This window comes from Camelus bactrianus, chromosome 32 (genome assembly GCF_048773025.1).
Source record: "Camelus bactrianus isolate YW-2024 breed Bactrian camel chromosome 32, ASM4877302v1, whole genome shotgun sequence".
NCBI lineage: Eukaryota > Metazoa > Chordata > Mammalia > Artiodactyla > Camelidae > Camelus > Camelus bactrianus.
The window spans coordinates 21,121,901-21,140,118 of record NC_133570.1 but is presented as its reverse complement, the minus strand read 5'-3'; the positions used below and the strand labels follow the sequence as shown (position 1 = coordinate 21,140,118).

The 18,218-nt window shown below is 52.2% G+C and overlaps 1 gene segment (V, D, J or C); it reads right to left on the bottom strand.

The window, feature by feature from the left end:
- Positions 1–749: 749 nt before the first annotated feature.
- Positions 750–1,489, bottom strand: LOC105066333 (immunoglobulin lambda variable 1-40-like). The segment is given in 2 exon segments: positions 750–1,279; positions 1,389–1,489. Coding segments are annotated over 2 exon segments (375 nt in total).
- Positions 1,490–18,218: the final 16,729 nt, after the last annotated feature.

The following is an 18,218-nucleotide window of genomic DNA, read 5'->3' as shown; positions in this document are numbered from 1 at the left end:
GAAATCTCCCCAGTGAGCAAAACACACAGATGTTCACACTGAGGTTTAGTGAGAGGGATTCATAGCTCTGGAAAGCCCTGGAAATTGGTAGGTGACCCCAGTGATGGAGATCAGGATTGAAGGGTCAGAGTTCACATTCAGGACCTCAGCTGGACCCCCCAGCTCAGCCCCAGATCTTCAGTGAAAGAGACGCTGCGTCCCCAGCGATGGGAGATGGAATTCCTGTTCCTTTTGAGACCCTGTCCTAGTAATGTGTTCCTCCAGGGACTTGGGGGAAAGAGGAGAGGGGCACCTCCACTCCTAGCAGGGCCCCCAGGTGCCCGGTACCCAGGGCAGCAGCAACAGCAGAAGATCCAGCCAGAGCCTGAGCGGGAGGCGGTGCTGTATTCCCCGCTCACAGTTGAGAAAGCGACTCTGTTCTCAGTTCCTGCAGCCCAGATGCCAGGTGATCCTGAGACGCTTTCATAGGAAAGGACTGGAGGAGCAGCCTGTTCTCATCTCAGTCCAGTGACGGCCAAGGAGCCTGAACACCAGGAAACTGAGGGAGGGTCCACTACTAGCATCAGAGATGAGCGGTTTGGTGCCCCATCCTGGGAGCTGTTGGTCCCACACACACACAGGGCACTCTGATGTGTCCTGACTCAGACGTAGCTGGACTCTCTGTCCCTGGGGCTGCCCTGACCCATCAGGGATTCTGTCCCCAGGACAACTTCCCCCGGCATCCAGGAAGTTCTGCTCAATTTCTGATAATCAGATAAAATGTTGCCACCAAGGACAGGTTTGAGGACAGGTTTTCAGATGCAGACACATTTTCTAGTCTCAGTTGCTGGTGTAGGTCTCAGACCAGGTTTTCAGCCAAACAAATTAAAGAAGCAGCTGGCTTGGGAAGGATGGTTCTGCCCAGGGAGCCACATGGCTCGGGGGACAGCTGGTTTTTGTCTCACTTCCCCTTAGCCCTGGAGCACAGTGTAACCATTGAGGCTGTTGCCCCAGTCTTCACAGTAGTAATCAGCCTTGTCCTCAGCCTGGAGCCCAGTGATGGTCAGGGAGACCGAGTTTCCAGACTTGGAGCCAGAGAATCGGTTGGGGACCCCCGAGGCTCGATTGTTAACATCATAGATCAGGAGTTTGGGGGCCTTTCCTGGAAGCTGTTGGTACCACTCCACATAATTACCACGCCCGATGTTGCTGCTGCTTCCAGTGCAGGAGATGGTGGCCCTCTGGCCCGGGGATCCAGACACGGAGGGTGGCTGAGTCAGCACAGACGGGGCCCAGGACCCTGCAAGTGGGAGAGTCAGAGATGCTGGTTCTGGGGCCCAGACACAAGAGGAGGACGTGAGGCCCAGGTGTCCTGCCAGGCCCCCTTCCCCTGTCCCTCATCCAGTCACCTGTGCAGTGAGCCAGCAGGGTGAGGAGGAGAGGGGACCAGGCCATGGTAGGGATGGTCACCGGGTCCTGTCTTCTGTGGCCTTGCAGCTGAGCAGAGCAACTCTAGTTCTCTCCCCTTCTTCAAACTCTGAGAGAGGGAGGTGCCAGTCATGCAAATGCCCCCCAGCTCTCTGATCCCTCCTTGGTCCTGGTGTCAGGTCCCTCTGCCTGAGAGGGCAGGGGCAGGGCTGTGTGTGGCCCACGGGCAGGGGTTCCCAGTTAGGAGCCCTGAGCAGAGGGCATCACCCAGGCCAGTGGTGGTCACAGCTCCCCTCACACCAGAACTTCATGGGACACTGCACAGGGCAGATAGTTCCATAGGTAACCAGGGCCCTGGGAGGAAGGGAGCAGTTGCAGAGAAATGGGCCGCCCCGACCCCATACCCAGAGGACAGACCATGAGACACTGCAGATGCCTCCAAACCCTATGTCCTGTCACTTCCCATACAGGACCCTCTTGATTCAGGGACTGAGGATGTGATGAGATGAGCCCAGGACATGGGTAGTGGGGACCCTCAGAGCACTGCTTGGGAGGCCCTGTTGTTTGTGTGGAGACCATGCCTCCCCAGGGGTCTCTTATCCTCTGTCCAGAGGTGACTGTAGGTCATGACCCTCAGGGAAATTCAGTTTGTTTTATGATTGTCCATCTGTCTTTGCGTGGACATCAGATCTGGGAAGCGACTCCGGGACACAGGAGGAGGAAGCATGAGGCCAGTCTGTCCCTCAAAGCTGAGAGCCCGCGGGTCTCCTGGGGGCCCAGGTGTGGGACATGGAGTGAGGACTTGGCTGCCCAAGTGGGCAAGAGCCTGTGATGTGTCTTCCCAGCCTGCCTGGCCCAGAACCCTGAGCTCTCAGGACCAGTCCCACAGCGACCCCTGCTGGGCACAGAGCCACATCCTCCCTGGGTCACGGCCAGCCTCCTGGAAGGGCTTTCTGACACTTGCAGTTGGTACTTCCTGGTGTCACCACCCAGGGCGCTACAATAAGTCTGTCCGCTATATTTATTTGTAGCTAAAATGTTAATGTTCCCGGGGCACTCATGATGTTCCATAGTTAAATGGAATGTGGATGAACCAGATATTTCAGGATCACCTGACAGTTGAGTTTACCTCTGTCTGGGTTTGTGACCAGTGGATAATCACCTTGAACCAGGTTCAAAGTGTGACGTTCCACACAGGACCCCTCTGGTCCACACCCGGTCAGTCTTGGCAGGTGACACTTGCAGGTGGGTTTACTTGCTTGTTGTTATTAGATCCCCTGTTTTGCTCATCCAGTCCCTACTGTGCAGTTTTGGGCTTTTAGTGAGGTCTCAACCACGAGACTATCACATCATCAGGGGGAAAATGTCCTGTGTTCTGGATTATTCTGTGGGTTCCCTCTTGCCCTTGAGTGTTATCCTGGCAGAACTGATTTTCTTGTGACTCTGTCAGAGAGTAAATAGATTTTCAGTCTAGTTTTGTCAATTCTGTCAGCAAGAGGTTGACATAAAAAAGAACATTATTGTAAATGGAACTCTCACCCCTTGGTAGAGGGTCTTCCTCCAGTTCTGGCCCAAGGAACCCTCATGACCTGTTCCCTAACCTGCCCTGGGCTCTGATCAAGTTTATTTGTTAAGAACTCCATGGATTTAGTAGGGGTTTGGATTTATAAGGTCTAAGCTCAGTTACTTTTTTTATATACAACACCAGAATGATATACATTTTGAACCACTTTCAAATTTACATAACTAAAAAAATTCTATACTATTTTTTATTAATTGTGACCTTGAAAATGTGTGTATTCATTCTCATTAATTTTCAGTCCAATCTCTCCTCCTCAGAGTAAACTGATTCCTCCTTTTCATCTATTTGCCTGCTTTCCTTCCTTCCATTACTGCCATGGCAGGTTCACAAGGAAGCAGAGGTCTAGGAACACAAGACTGTCCCTGGGCAAAGGGTCCCATTCCACGTAACCCCTCCCCATATCAGGAACCCATTTACAGCAGGACAAATTGACAACCTTCCTGGGACGACTCAAGACAAATGCTCCATGATCATCTAGACTCAGAGATGTCTCACTCAGCAATTGTCCTGTGACCAGGACCACCAGCTTCTCCTCAAGACAACAGAGGAAAATCCTCCTTCAGCTCAAGTCAACCCTGCCTTCAACCCCTCAATGAGTCCTCACTGCTGTTTGCATGAAATCCCAACCCCTCAGCCCCACAAGGTGACTTCCTGGTCTAATCGCGCCCCCTCTGCACCCACACGCAGCCCCTCCCCTCGCTCTGGGCCCCCTCCCTCCCTCCTCTGTCAGAGTCAACTGAGCTTCTGTCCCTTCCCAACATCACAGCACCCACCTCTGTCAGCTGGGAGAAGATAAGCTTGAACTTGAGATCAGGGTGGAAACACACATTTTTGCAGCTTTGGGGATTTGTTAACCAAGGGCAGATACGCACCACAACACACAGGGGTAGAGCCTTTCTTTTCACATGTCTGTCTTCGCTGAAATCATTGATGTTACAGAAATCCATGGTAATAGACTAGGGGGCTTCCTGCACCTTCATCCCCCATCAGCCCTCATCAGGATGACTTCCCTCCTCCAATCTCCCCTCCTCTCACCCCTCCTCCTACCCCCTCACACATGACAGTAACACACACACCAGCTTCAGCATCCCTGGGACACTGTTTAGGATACGCCCATACTCCACGTTCCAAAACTCATGTGCACTCAGGTGAGGTGGGAAGACCCATGAAAAAGACAAGCAGGACCCTCAGGCACAGCTGTTACTCTCCTGCCAGCACCATCCTGGTCCGTGGCCCAGTGGCGTTATCTAGCTTTTTGCCTCTGAAATGGCTTACTTCTAAGGAAGTGGAACTTACCCCTAAGATTCTATTGGTTCCCTGAGCTAATTCCTGATTGGTCAATCTGTAGCACTTCATTTGCATGGAGCTCCCTCCTGATTGGTACCTTTCTACCATTCCTGATTGGCCCATTTCTATCCCTCCTGATTGGTCTATTTCTACAAAGATTTCTCCTAATTAGTCAATTTTTATTACACCTTATTTGCATATGATGTTGCAAAGTGTAGAATGGCAGCCTATATAAGCTTGTGTAAACCCACAACCGGGGTCCAGAGTTTGGAGTATTAACTCCTCTGGGCCTGCTGGCATAATAAATCTGAGTTCTCCATCCCTCCATGTGCTGCTTGGTCTCTTCCCCAAATCCAGTTTGCTTTCTCAACTGAGCTGTAACACACTTGGCTGCTACACAAGCAGTCCATCAAAGCACAACCACATGGATTCATCTGCATGTTACTGTCCCTGGTTGGCAGCGACCTGAATGTCGTACTGACAGCAAGAAGGAAGGATGCCAGGGACACTGTTTTGCAGCTTCGAAGTTCAGGGCTGGATGTCCTTCACTGGAATTCAGTTCACATTGGCTTATGTTTTCCAACCCAGAAGAATATTCGCTGTGGACCGAGACCAGGCACGTTGTGCAGAGACAGACCGTCCTCACTGACAGGGGCTGAGTTATAAAAATCCCTAGGAAGGTGAAAACTCTCAACAGAGGCCAAGAGGCACCCCCTGAACTGTGGGTCGGGCAGCAGGAGGGGTGGGGCTGGGCCATCAGTGGGATTTTTGTGTCACTTCAACTCTGGGGGTGTCATTGTGGGTTACACGTAGCTGCCACGGTCTGCCCCACAGATGTAATCAGCCTCGTCCTCCTCCCGCACATTCTGGATGGTCAGGTAGTGCTCTCAGCCACAGCCCAAGCCTGAGAAGCGATCAGAGACCCCATCCCCCTTGGATTCAACAACACCGCTGGTGCCGACTTCCAACTCGAATCGTGGGCTGTTCCCTGGGTCCTGCTGGTACTAGTTCACGTATTAACCACTGTAGCCACTGCTCAGGTGCAGGTCAGCTTGGACGAGGCTCCCAGGGAGGCAGATGCAGATGGCGACTGTGTCAGCACAGGCTGGGAGAGGGAGCCTGGAAACACAACACACCCATTAGTTCCCTGCGGGTGGGGCAGGGTGGCGGGAGCTGGGAGTCAGGGTGCTGAGTGCGTCCCAACCTGTGCACTGGAGGAGGGGCGGGAGGAGGCAGAGCAGAGTCCAGGTCATGTTGCAGATGCATGTGAGGTGTGCTGTGGCTGCTGCTGTTAGGCTCTCTTCTCCTCTCACCCCAGGACCAAGGGCCCTTCATGCAAATTAGCTACTGTTCTCTGCCCAACCCTGCCCATCCAGGGACCCAGAGTGTTCCCCTTGTCCAGTGTCAGGCCTGCGAAGGTGGCCACTCTGGCCTGGCCCAAGGCTCCTCAGGGTCCCGGAGAGGACCCAGTGCTGGGCCCAGGGATCCCCTGAGCAGAGACCCAGGTCAGGTGTCTGCTGTCCCAGCCGAGAGCCCCCACTGTCTCCTGTGCCAGTGCACATAAACTCAATGGTACAAGAACTGAGGACAGAGACAGTTCACTTAGGATCACCGTTCCCAGATCCTTAGGAAGCTGGAGTTCTCTTCCCACGAGACTCCTCATCTGATTGGCAGAGAGGACGAGTGGGGGGCTTCTGGGGGGATCCATTAGATTCTGGAGGGAATCACTGGATCCCCTGGGAAATGTGGAGACCCGGGGGGAGCACAGACGGGTGAGTGGTGGTAAAACCTGGGTGTCCGGAACATGAGGCCTCTCTGGAAGGATCGGATCTGAGAGGTTCCAGGTGGAGGAAGAGGGAGGGAGTGTCCAGTTCCTGGAAGATCTGCGAACACATCACCAGCTTCTGACAGTGACCTTAGGAATGACCGGAGAGGTCATAGGGTGGAGGGTTGTAGGAAGAGGAGGAGCCCGGGGTTTGGAAGGAAAGTTATGATTCAGAGGGGATGGGAGCAGGGAGAGCTTGCAGAAAAGACAGCGAAGAAGCCCCAGATGCTTAGAGGAGAGGTAGGAGGCGGGGCTGGTCCCCAGGATCCCCCCTCCTCCACCTCTGCTCCTAGGGAAGGGTGTTGGGGCCAGATGGGGACAGGAGCCCACACACCATCCACTGCTGGGTCTTCCCCCCAGGTGGCAGCTCCACACACAGGCGAGGCCTGCAGAGGTCAAGGCTCGGGATTTGTCCCCTGAGAGGAAGCACCTGCTCCCATGTCCAGCTCCAGCCAGTAAGCCCTGTTGCAGGGCCCCAGCAGTGGGAGTTTCTGGGTGAGGTCCAGGCTTGGTGGGTTCTGAGTGCACTCACAGCACCCCCTGGTGTTGCTCAAGGGAATGTTCATGGTGGTGGAAATGATGCAGAAGGGATGGCAGCCCTTTTTTCCTTCCTAGTAATAATCATTCACTCAATAATCAAATGCACGAATTAAATAAAAATATGCATTACATATCTTACATCCTCTGCTGAGAGGTTTCGTTTTTATATCCCTCTCTTGTATTTCAGGTCTGTATTCCATCTACTTTATTCTTCTGTTTCTATTTCTACCTGAGTTCACCTCCTGCTCCTTTTGTTCCTAGTGTCTGTAGCTGCTCATCCGGGGGTTTGATGTTGTTCCCCCCAAATATGTCATTGAGTCATCTCAGTATTAATGTCAACATATTCTGGTTTTGCATCGATATTTATTTTCCTCATTGTTGGTGTGACAGGTGACGATTTTACTGGATCCTGGACTTTGGGGAGGTGACATCAAGAGTCTCTGAGTCCCTTTTAGTCTTTGTTGGTCAGGGATTGTCCTGCAGCAGAAGATTGGGGTGTGTTCACATCCACTGTCCCAGCAAAGGGAGGCCCTGACCCCACTGCTCTGTGCCACTGACTCTCTCCTGGGAATCATGGGGCCGCTATGGTCATCAGCTCCTTCACATCCAGGGGACATGGGGTACAGACTGCTGCTGGGCTTGCTGACCTCAGGGAGGGAAGCCAGGCTGAGAGGGGCTGCTTTGCTGCAGTGGTCAGGTGCTCGGCCCACTGGGCTCCTTGGCCTCAGGGACATAAGGGAGGGAGGGCACTGCTGCGTCCATCCCTGCCCCTACCCTGGGTTCAGTCCTATTAACACAGGTAGGGTCAGGGCTCAGTCCTCACTGGCCCCACAGTCCCCAGCAGAGGGACAGGAGTGCAGACTAGCCTGCCTGTGTCCTGCACTCAATCTCACTCAGAGGGATGGGGAGGAAGTCCAGCACCTCCTCGGCTGACAGAATCCTGGATGGAGATCTGGACAGCTGACCACACCTCCAGCCTGCCTGGCTTAGGCTGGATGCACTGAGGGGATGGAGTCTCCTCACCCTTAATGTCCAGACACAAACCCAGTGGCGACAGGGCCCGGCCCACTTCTGTCAATGGAGCTGGGATCCCAGGTTCCTGCTCAGCATTGCTAGGACCCCTGCTGAGGGCACAGTACAGGTAGTTTACTTGTCAACGTGAGATCAGCAAGATCAAAAGGGAAGGTCGTCCTAGTGGTGTTGGATTCCTGAGTCTCACGGCTGCTGGATAGAATTCAGAGCTGAGCTCCGGTCACCATCATATTGAAGGGAAGGGGGAACCCCAGGAACGATGAACACACACTGGGGGAGGCTGGAGTAGGCACACTGCCTGGAACCTTTGGGCACAACATGGGGGCACGGTGCCCCCTTCCCCTGTGGGGCTGACATTTCACCCTCTCTCTTCCTCTCCTATCCCTCAGGGCTGAGCTCACTGAGCTCACGGGGAGGTTTTGGTAGCTCTTCCCTGAGAGTTTACATCACTGTGTTAGTGTAACTGCCACTACCCATATACACAGCACAGTAATAGTCGGCCTCATCCTCGGGCTGGGCCCCCGTGATGGTGAGAGCGGCTTTGTTCCCAGAGATGGATCCAGAGAAGCGACTGGGGACACCAGAGAGGCGGTTGCTTGTTCTGTAGATAAGAGTGCTTGGAGCCTGACCTGGTGTCTGCTGGATCCAACCAGGGTAGTTACTGGTAGTGACAGACCCGGAGCTGAGGCCACAGGTGAGTGTGACGGTCCCTCCTGGAGACACTGACATGGATGGCTCCTGGGTCACCACAGTCTGAGAATTCACTCCTAAAAGCGATAGGAGAGAGACAGGAGTGGTTATGGAGACCAGGGTCACTCCAACACCTGGCTATAGACACCCCCCAAGGAGTCAGCGTTCTGGCCCCTGACCTAAGCCATGAGCGAGGAGCCCGAGCAGAAGCACCGTCCAGGCCATGGTGGGGACGCTCCTGGGACACGGGTCCTCAGCCTCCTGGACTGCACTGTGGGGTCCTTGGGCCTTTTCATGCCTCCCGGACCCACTGGGAGGAGAAGGGGCTTTATGCAAATCAGCTTCCTCCGTCTCTCTACACAGTGTCACCTGCTGTCCCCTGGGAGAGGTCTGTATCGAGCAGATGCGGGAACGTCACCCTGACCCATAAGGCACAGTGATGAGAGATTGAGTGATGGGGGTGAAGCCTGTCACCAAGTGTGCTCCCCCTGCCCCTGTGACCTCAGCCTTAAATCTCTTCCCTGCAGAGCCTGAGGGCTGAAAGTGGAGATGGTGCGTTCCTCCCCTCTGGGCCCTGAAATCTAGTCCCCCCACAGCTACCCCCATCCCTGGGACAGGTCTCCCTTCCTCTGTGAAATCCCTGCTTGTCTCCTTTGGAGGAGCTGAGCTGTCCCTCCTCCTCCAGCACTGAGCCCACTGGGAAGTCACAGAGCCCGAGACTGGGGTGAGAGGGGACAGGGGTCTCACTGGTCTCAGTCCTGGACCACAGGGCAGCCCCACAGCGCGCTTTGCTGGTCACGGGGCACAGTGTCACTGAGGACCAGAGACCTGAGGGCCCAGCTGGTTGGGCAGCTCACCTGGTCACCATTCACAGGTGCATAGTCGGCTTCCCTGATTCTGTGGCTCTTTTTTGCTGAGTCACAGCCTACGTTTTCATTTCCAACTGGAGTCCTGGCCCATGGAGGCTGCAAAGCTGTGCATATGGAACCATTAAATGTTGCAGCGCCCTCCCCTCTTCATGAAGTACAGTCTAGAAAAGCTAACTGACCCACGGGTGCACCAGTGCAGGTGTCAGTGACAATGGGACAGGGAGTTGGTTCGAATCACGTGTAGGAGGACTGCTGAGTCCCCATCAGGAGCACAGGCCCCACCTCCAGGCCCAGCTCCTGGAAGTGCTTGGTCCTTCCTGAGCGGCTGTGCAGGGACCAGAGGGCAGCCTCAACTCGCCCCCTCCTGGTAGAGTGTGGAAAATGAAAAAAAATTTTTTTAATGGTATCCAGAAAAAAAGAGATAAAATGAGTTTTTTCTTAGGAAAATACAACATTGGCTCTGATGGAGAAAATAAGAAAATGAACTAACTTCCAAGGAGGAAAACCAAAAATTTTATTATGGAATTATTCTACACGTAGATATAATATATAACATTTTCATCCAAAATGTCTAACAAAACTTCAGCAATCACGTGGTTCCAATAGACCTGATTTCTATATTTTTCACAAAATGTTGAAAAGGATGTAATCTCCAACTACTCTGAGAAAGCAGTTAAAACAGTTATAAACAACTGTAAATAAAATGGGAAAAACAAGTAAAATTAGAAACCTCTATCGTTAAACTTAAAACCAAATGTCCTAAACAAAATATTAACAAAGAAATTATAATACCAGATGATAAACTGATAATGTTATTAACTGTCATTTATCCTAATATACCTGTTGTGTTTTATATTAACATATTTTAAAATATAAATTTAACACAAATAATAAAAAATGATAATATTAAACCCACATTAAAATAGTGTCACCAACAGTCAGTTTTCCAGTGTTCAACTTGTCTTTCATATTAAGTCATTTAAATTTAAATTTAACACCGTAAGAGCAAAAACCACATAAACATTGAAGCAGACACAATAATAATATGCTAACACACTCTCATTCAGACACACACACACACAACATCACACGGGTTCTACAGGGAGGACTTTGCCCACGAGCTGTGTCTTCTCTGGACAGACTCTCCCAGGAGCCCACATCCTCCTTGAAATACGCGCTGACTCCTCACCTCCTAACAGCCCCTCCCTGACCTGGACTTGGAAAAGACTCCGTGGAAGACGGGGAGGAGTCACCCTGATCTGCACCATGTGCTGAGGGAGCAGGTCTAGGAGCTCTCAGGTGATGGGGCCTCACAGGGAGGACAGTCACACGACAGTCACAACAGTTTGCCCAGCTCCCCAGGAGTCTGAGGGTTGACCAGCTGTCTGCCCCAACACCTCCTCTGCTACTCTGAATTCTGTCCCCTGCTGGCCATGGGGCCACCTCCTCCAGGCACTGGGATGTCCCCTGTCCCCATGCAGATCGTTCCTTTTACAGAAGTCTTCCTCATGTGACCCCAGGAGAGGGGGAACAGGGCCATCCTGGTACCTGGGTCCCCCTTCCTCGTATCTGATACACTGCGCTGGTGTCCTCCTTACATGGGGTCACCCTTGCTGATCTAGTAGTGTTTCTTTCTTTCTCCCGCTAGACTTTGTCCTGGGACATAATGAACCCTAACACCTGCTCCCAGCACAGCCTTCCAGTCCCCACAGGACATGATGGGGTCAGTGTGAACCCATCACGTGGACCCTGACCAGGGGGAGGCAGACCCCCAGCCCTGAGCCCTGGGGTCCTGTCTGGAGCCGAGTCTCTGCCGTCTCAGCGTGTCATGTCCTGTCTGTCCTTTTCCTCATCGAGACCTGACAGGTGCAGCCAAGAAGGTGTGATCCATCTGGCTGCATAAAGAACCTTCAAGGGAAGATGTCAACACAAAGTGGTGAGCATTCCATCCCTGAGGTGATGTAGCATGTGGGAAGCGCTGAGAACACGTGTCCCGGCTTCTTCCTTCCAGTCTGCTCTTCCAGTTCCTTGACACTTAACAGGAGTAGGTAAATGTTCCATTGAATGTGCGATGAGCGCCCCCTAGAGACACACTTCTGGGATAACTGACGCTCGGTCATCTATCAAGAGCCAGTCTTTTTCTTGATGGTCTCTGATCTCAATAACCCTGCATTAGCAGCATGTGGTCATCACGCCATCTCAGGGGACTGCAGCTCAGCCCCGCCCCACGCGGCTCCTAAACCCCAGTTCGGTTCCACTCTTTCCTGACCCGATTCTATACTTACTCCTTCCTCAGAAACGCGTGGCCCCTGACTGTGCTCCTTCCCTTCACCTGCTCCCCCGTCATCCCCGACACCACAGTCTGACCGTTGTGTCCAATCCACACCCCCACGTGGTCCCTTCCTTCACTCTCACCTCCTCCTCCCTCAACTTGTAGTGGGACCCACACATCATCACCTTCTGTTTCTTCCCCGTACCCTGTCCCTTGGCTCCCATGTCCACCCACCAAGGCCACCTCTTCCTCCTCAGTCACGTGTGATGTATTGATGAGGACACACACTGCCTTACATCGTTCAAGCTGTATCCAAGCTCTGGAGCCACCGAGCACCTGGTAGGTGTTCACTCAAAGGAGTGGGTGGACGGACCTCCGTACAGTCCTTCTTAATCAGGCACATCTGGATTTCACCTCCCTGATTCTGACCCAACGTGGGCTCGGTCCCCAGTGCAGCCGCCCAGGGCTATCCAGGAAGTCCTGTTCACTTTAAGAAAAGCAGTCAAGGCTCTGCTGACAAGGACTGGGTTTAGGGGCAGAATTTGAGAGGTCAGGACACATTCTTTAGACAAAGTCCCTGAGGGTTGGTCTAAGACTCCACTTTCAAGAAAAACAAAGAAAGGACACAGCTATGTTGGCTGAGCAGCGAGGGCTGGGGGACACCAGGTTTTTGTCTCACTTCCCCACACCCGACCTGGAGCACTGTGTGAGCACTGAAGCGGCTGTCATAACATCCACAGTAATAGTCAGCCTCGTCCTCAACCTGGAGCCCAGTGATGGTCGGGGAGGCAGAGCTGCCAGACTTGGAGCCAGAGAATCAGTCGGGGACCCCTGAGGTATGATTGTTAGCATTGTAGATCAGAAGTTTGGGGGCCGTTCCTGGGAGCTGTTGGTACCACTGCACATAATAACCACTCCCAATATTGTTGCTGATCCAGTGCAGGAGATGGTGACCCTCTGGCCTGGGGATCCAGACATGGAGGGCGGCTGAGTCAGCACAGACTGGGCCCAACCCTGCAAGTGGGAGACACAGAGATGCTGATTCTGGGGTCCAGACGCAAGAGGAGGATGGGGACATAGCTGTCCTGAGAGGCCCCCTTCCCCTGTCCCTCATCCAGTCACCTGTGCAATGAGCAAGCAGGGTGAGTAGGAGAGGGGACCAGACCATGGTGGGGATGGTGACTGGGTCCTGACTTCTGTGGCCCTACAGCTGAGCAGAGCATCCCCAGTTCTCTCCTCCTCTTCATATTCTGAGAGAGGGAGGAACCAGTTATGCAAATGACCCCTATTGCTCTCTGATCCCTCCCTGGGCTCAGTGTCAAGTCCCTCTGCCTGAGGGGGCAGATGTTGGGCAGGGGCGGGGCTGTGTGTGGCTCCAGGGTTTGGGGGGATCCAAGCTAGGAGCCCTGAGCAGAAGGCAACACCCAGGCCAGGGGTGGTCCCAGCTCCCCTCCCCCAAGACATTCATGGGACACTGCACAGGGCAGATCTGTCAGCAGGTGACCAGGCCCCTGGCAGGAAGGGAGCAGGTGCAGGGAGAAGGGCCGCCCCGCCCCCCTTGCCCAGAGGACAGACCAAGAGGCACTGCAGATGCCCCCAAATGCCGTGTCCCATCACTTCCCCTAAAGGACCCTCTTGTTTGAGGGAGTGAGGAGGTGAGGAGAGGAGCCCAGGACGTGGGTTGGGGGCACCCACAGAGCCCTGCTTGGGAGGCCCCGTTGTTGGTGTAGAGATCATCCCTCCCCAGGGGTCTGTTATCCTCTGTCTAGATATGACTCTAGGTAATGACCCTCAAGCAAATTCAATTTGTTGTATGATTGGCCATCTGTCTTTGCCTGGACATCAGGTCTGGGCAGTGACTCCAGGACAGAGGAGGAGGAAGCATGAGGCCGGTGTGTCCCTCAGAGCTGAGAGCTCACAGGTCTCCTGGGGGCCGAGGTGCAGGACAGTCCCCCTGGATTGAGGACTCGGCTGCCCAAGTGGGCAAGAGCCAGTGGTGTGTCTTCCCAGCCTGCCTGGCTCAGACCCTGAGCTCTCAGGGCCAGTCCCACAGCCCCCCCTGCTGGGCGCAGAGCCACATCCTCCCAGGGTCCCAGCCAGCCTCCTGGAAGGGCTTTCTGACACCTGCAGTTGGGTCTTTCTGGTGTCATCGCCCAGGGCACTACAATGAATCTGTCCGCTCTATTTATCTGGGGCTGAAATGTTAATGTTCCCAGGGCACTAGTGAAGTTCCGAGTTAAATGGAATGAGGATGAACCAGATATTTCAGAATCACCTGATAGCTGAGATTCCCTCTGTCTGGGTTTCTCATTAGTGGATAATCACCTTGAACCAAGTTCAAAGATTAAAGTTCCCAGAAAACTGCTATGGTTCACACCTGATAGTCAAAAGAGGTGAGTGACTCTTGCAGGTTGGTTAATTCTTGGTTGTTACAAGATCCCTTGATTGACTCACCCAGTCCCCACTACACAGTTTTTGGCTTTTATTGAGGTCTCAGCCATGAGATATCACATCGTTGGGGGGGGGGGAATGTCCTGTGTTCTGGATTATTCTGTGGGTTCCCTCTTGCCCTAGAGTGTTATTCTGGCAGAACTGATTTTCCTGTGGCTCTCTGAGAGAGTAAATAGATTTTTAGTCTAGTTTTGTTGATTCTGTCAGCAAGGTTCGACATGAAAAGAACATTATTGTAAATGGAACTCTCACCCCTTTGCAGAGTGTCTTCCTCCATGTCTGGCCCTGGGAACCCTCATGAAATTTTCCCTAACCTGCCCTGGGCTCTGATCAAGTTTATTAAGGGCTATGGATTTAGTGGGGGTTTGGATTTATAAGGTCTAAGCCATGTTAGTTTTTTTCATATACTGGGACTGGAATGACATACACTTTGAACCACTTTTAAGTTTACATAATTATTTTCATTAATTGTGACCTGGAAAATGTGTGTATTCATTCCCATTAATTTTCAGTCCAATCTCTACTCCTCAAGGTAAATTGATTCTTCCTTGTAAAATATTTGCATGCTTGCCTTACTTCCATTATTGCTGTGGTAGGGTCATGAGGAAGCGGAGGTCTGGGAACACAAGTCTGTCCCCGGGCATACGGTCCCGCTCCACGTAACCCTCCAGGGTATCCGCACCCCGTTTGTTGCAGGACAGATTCACATTCTTCCTGGGATGTTTCAAGGCCAATAGCTCTTGAGAACGTGTATAGTTTTGGAGGTTGGTGTCTTTGAATTTCCTCTTTAGGATTCATGATGTAGGTTCCATCTCTAAGCCTTGGAAACACCACCAGGAACCCTGAAGCTGCACAGGTGCCTCTCCTGGCTAGATCCTCTGGGTCAGAATTCTCATTAACCAGTTGCAGGTCACACAGTTGTTCCTGGCATTTAGGTGATGATCACAAGCCCGTCACCCCAGGTGCACATGACAGGTGATGCACATTCAATGACCAGGCTGCTGCCCCCAGCCTCTGCCCCCTGGCCCGCCCCCACCTGCTCAGCGCCTCCTTCAGGATTAAAGCTCTTCTCTGTGCCTCACCTTGAATTCCAGGAACGAAACATGGGTTCCAGGTCTTCAAATGTGATGTCCTACACCTCCCCTTCGTCAGACACATCAGGACACGTGTTACAGAGGAAGGATTATCCAGCTTGTTTGTTCCTCTGTGTCTTTTCCTACACTTTCCATTTCCTTGTGAGGACCTCCTACCTCAAGTTCCATTGCAAGTGAACACCATGCTTGCAGTGAGAATTTTCATCATTTTGGGAATAATTGTTATCTCAGTGTGATTCAGTGTTTTGACCTACAAAGTAGGAATATCTATTCATTGTTTTAAAAAATTCTCTTGCAATGTATTGTCATTTTCTGTGCATAGGACTTTGGATTTTTCTCATATTTACCCTCGTGTGTTTCATGTTGATGATATTGTAGGTTTTATTCTTTTCAGTTTAGAAATTGAAGTTTCAGGACTATTCTACAGGATACGATTAACTTCTGTAGGTTGCCTTTGTATCACAAAATTCCAGTTGAAACACTCAGGCCGGAAGTCTCGTTTAATGACGCCTCCACCCCAGGCAGGGCCTGGCCTGATTCCACCGCTTTTTCCTCTTCCAGTGTCTCCAAGGAGAGACTTTTGCTTTTGAACAAGCAATGTTTCCTGAGATCACCTGACTTGGGAAAGAATATACTAGTGATGGAAAAGCTGAACTGAAGAAAAAGATACAATATTGTCAAGTCTTCAAGGAAAATCCGGCACTTGTCTAACATCTGAGAATGGAGGTCACCCCCTGAGCGTGACTTCATCTGAGCCATCGACAGCAGGGAGGGCACAAGGCTGGGGTGAGGAGGGAAGATTTTGTCTCATTTCCTCCCTGGTCTGTAGCACCATGTGAGCATTACTGCTGCCGTCCCAGGCAGCACAGTAATAGTCAGCCTCGTCCTCAGGCTGCAGCCCAGAGATGAGTGGAAGCCCTACATTGGCCGAGGCATCTTTGGATCCAGAGAAGCCGATGGGGACACCGGAGCCATGGTGCTTATTGGAGCCTGAGTAGTAGTTCAGGAGGTACTGGGGAGGGCTCCCTGCCTTCTGCTGGAACCAGGATATCCTGAGGCTGTCAACTGTTCCCACTGCTCAGGGTGCAGGTGAGTCTAGCTGTTGCTCCCGGAGACTCAGAGAGGGAGGGCGGCTGAGTCAGCAGAAGCTGGGAGAGGGACCCTGCAAACACAGACACAAGGGGCATATGGGGTGGGACCTGCAGGAAACATTCCCAGAGTCTGAGCCACAGGGACTGCTTGCAGGCAGGGACCTGAGACCCTGCCCCCAAGGCCCGTCCCTACCTGTGCAGTGAGAGAGGAACAGGAGCAGGAGAGGAGTCCAGGCCATGGTGCTCACAGCCCCTGGTTCCCACGCTGGGACTGGGCTGCCCCGGGGCCTCCTTTCTTGCCAGCCTCTGCCAGAGGGCCGGCCCATGCAAACTGGTGTTCCCCCAGGGACTGCCCAGGCCCTCCCTGAGCCCTGGAGCTGGAGTTCAGCTCACAGCCCAGACTCGGGGATGGAGGGAGGCCTCCCACTTGGGAGACCCTGGGAGGAAGCACCTGCTGAGACCACAGGGGTCCCTGACTAGGGGACTCTGCCAGCCAGAGAGGACACACGGCTAAGTCCCCACCAGGAGCACAGGCCCTGCCCTCAGGCCCAGCTCCTGGGAGTGAGTGCTCCTCCCTAAGCATCTGTGCAGGGACTACAGGGGAGGCCCACAGGGCCCCTTGCTGGTCAAATATGGAAAATGAAAAATGAAAAATATCTCACAATTTCTGCTTTTAATAAAAGGAAATTAAATACATACTTTCCTTGGAAGATACAACTTGGCTCTATTAGAGGAAATAAGTAAACACATTGATTTCTTAAGAAAAATAGAAATTATTATTATAGAATTGCACCATAGGAAAATATAATATATTTTTTTCATGAGGAATACCTTAAAAACCTTCTGAGATCAAATGGTTCCAAACAAATGGCTTTGTATATTTTTTATAAAATATTTAACAAGATGTAAAACTTCCTAGTTCTTTGAGCAAGCAGTTAAAGCAGTTACAAATACAGCTGATAAATAAGGTATTAAAGAGGGAAAACTACAAACCACTGTCATTAGTTATTGATACAAATATTCTAAACGAGGTACTAACAGTGAAATTCCACTTCCAAATTAATAAAGTAATAGTGTTACCAGTTGTCAGTTTTCCAATGTTCAACTTGTGTTTCATATTATGACATTTTAAATTTAAATTCAACATCCATAATAGCAAAAACTACATTAAAAATAGAAGCAGACACATTAGTAATATGCTAACACACTCTTCTTTCACACACACAACTTCACACAAGTTCCACGGGGAGGACTCTGCCCACGAGCTGTGTCTCCTCTGGACAGACTCGCCCAGGAGCCCACATCCTCCTTGAAACACACGATAACACCTCACCTCCTAACCACCCCTCTCTGACCTGCACTTGGCAAAAAGTCCGTGGAGGACAGGGATGCGGTGACCCTGATCTGCACCATGTGCTGAGGGAGCAGGACCAGGAGCTCCAGGGTGATGGGGCCTCACAGGGAGGACAGTCACACGTCAGTGAGGACAGTTTGCCCAGCTCCCCAGGAATCTGAGTGGTTGACCAGCTGTCTGCCCCAACACCTGCTCTGGGATTCTGCATTGTGTCACCTGCTGACCACAGGGCCACCTCCTCCAGCCCCTGGGATGTCCCCTGCCCCCATGCAGAGTGTTCCTTTTTACAGTAGTCTTTCTCAAGTGACCCAGGAGAGGGGGGAAACGGCCTTCCTGGTTCCTGGGTCCGCCTTACTTGTATCTGCTGCACTGTGCTGGTATCTTCCTTTACGTGGGGTCACCCTTGTTGATCTAGTAGAGTTTCTTTGTTTCTCCTGCTAGACTTTATCCTGACACTTATCGAGCCCATCCTAACACCTGCTCCCAGCATAGCCTTCCAGTCCCCACAGGACATGATGGGGTCGGTGTGGACCCATCGCCTGGACCCTGACCGACAGTACCTCAGACCCCCTGCCCTGAGGCCTAGGTCCAGTCTGGAGCCGAGTCTCTGCCGTCTCAGTGTGTCACGTCCTGTCTGTCCTTTTCCTAATCAAGACCTGACAGGTGCAGCCAAGTGGGTGTGATCAGTCCTGGCTGCATAAAGGAAACTTCTGGGAAGACGTCA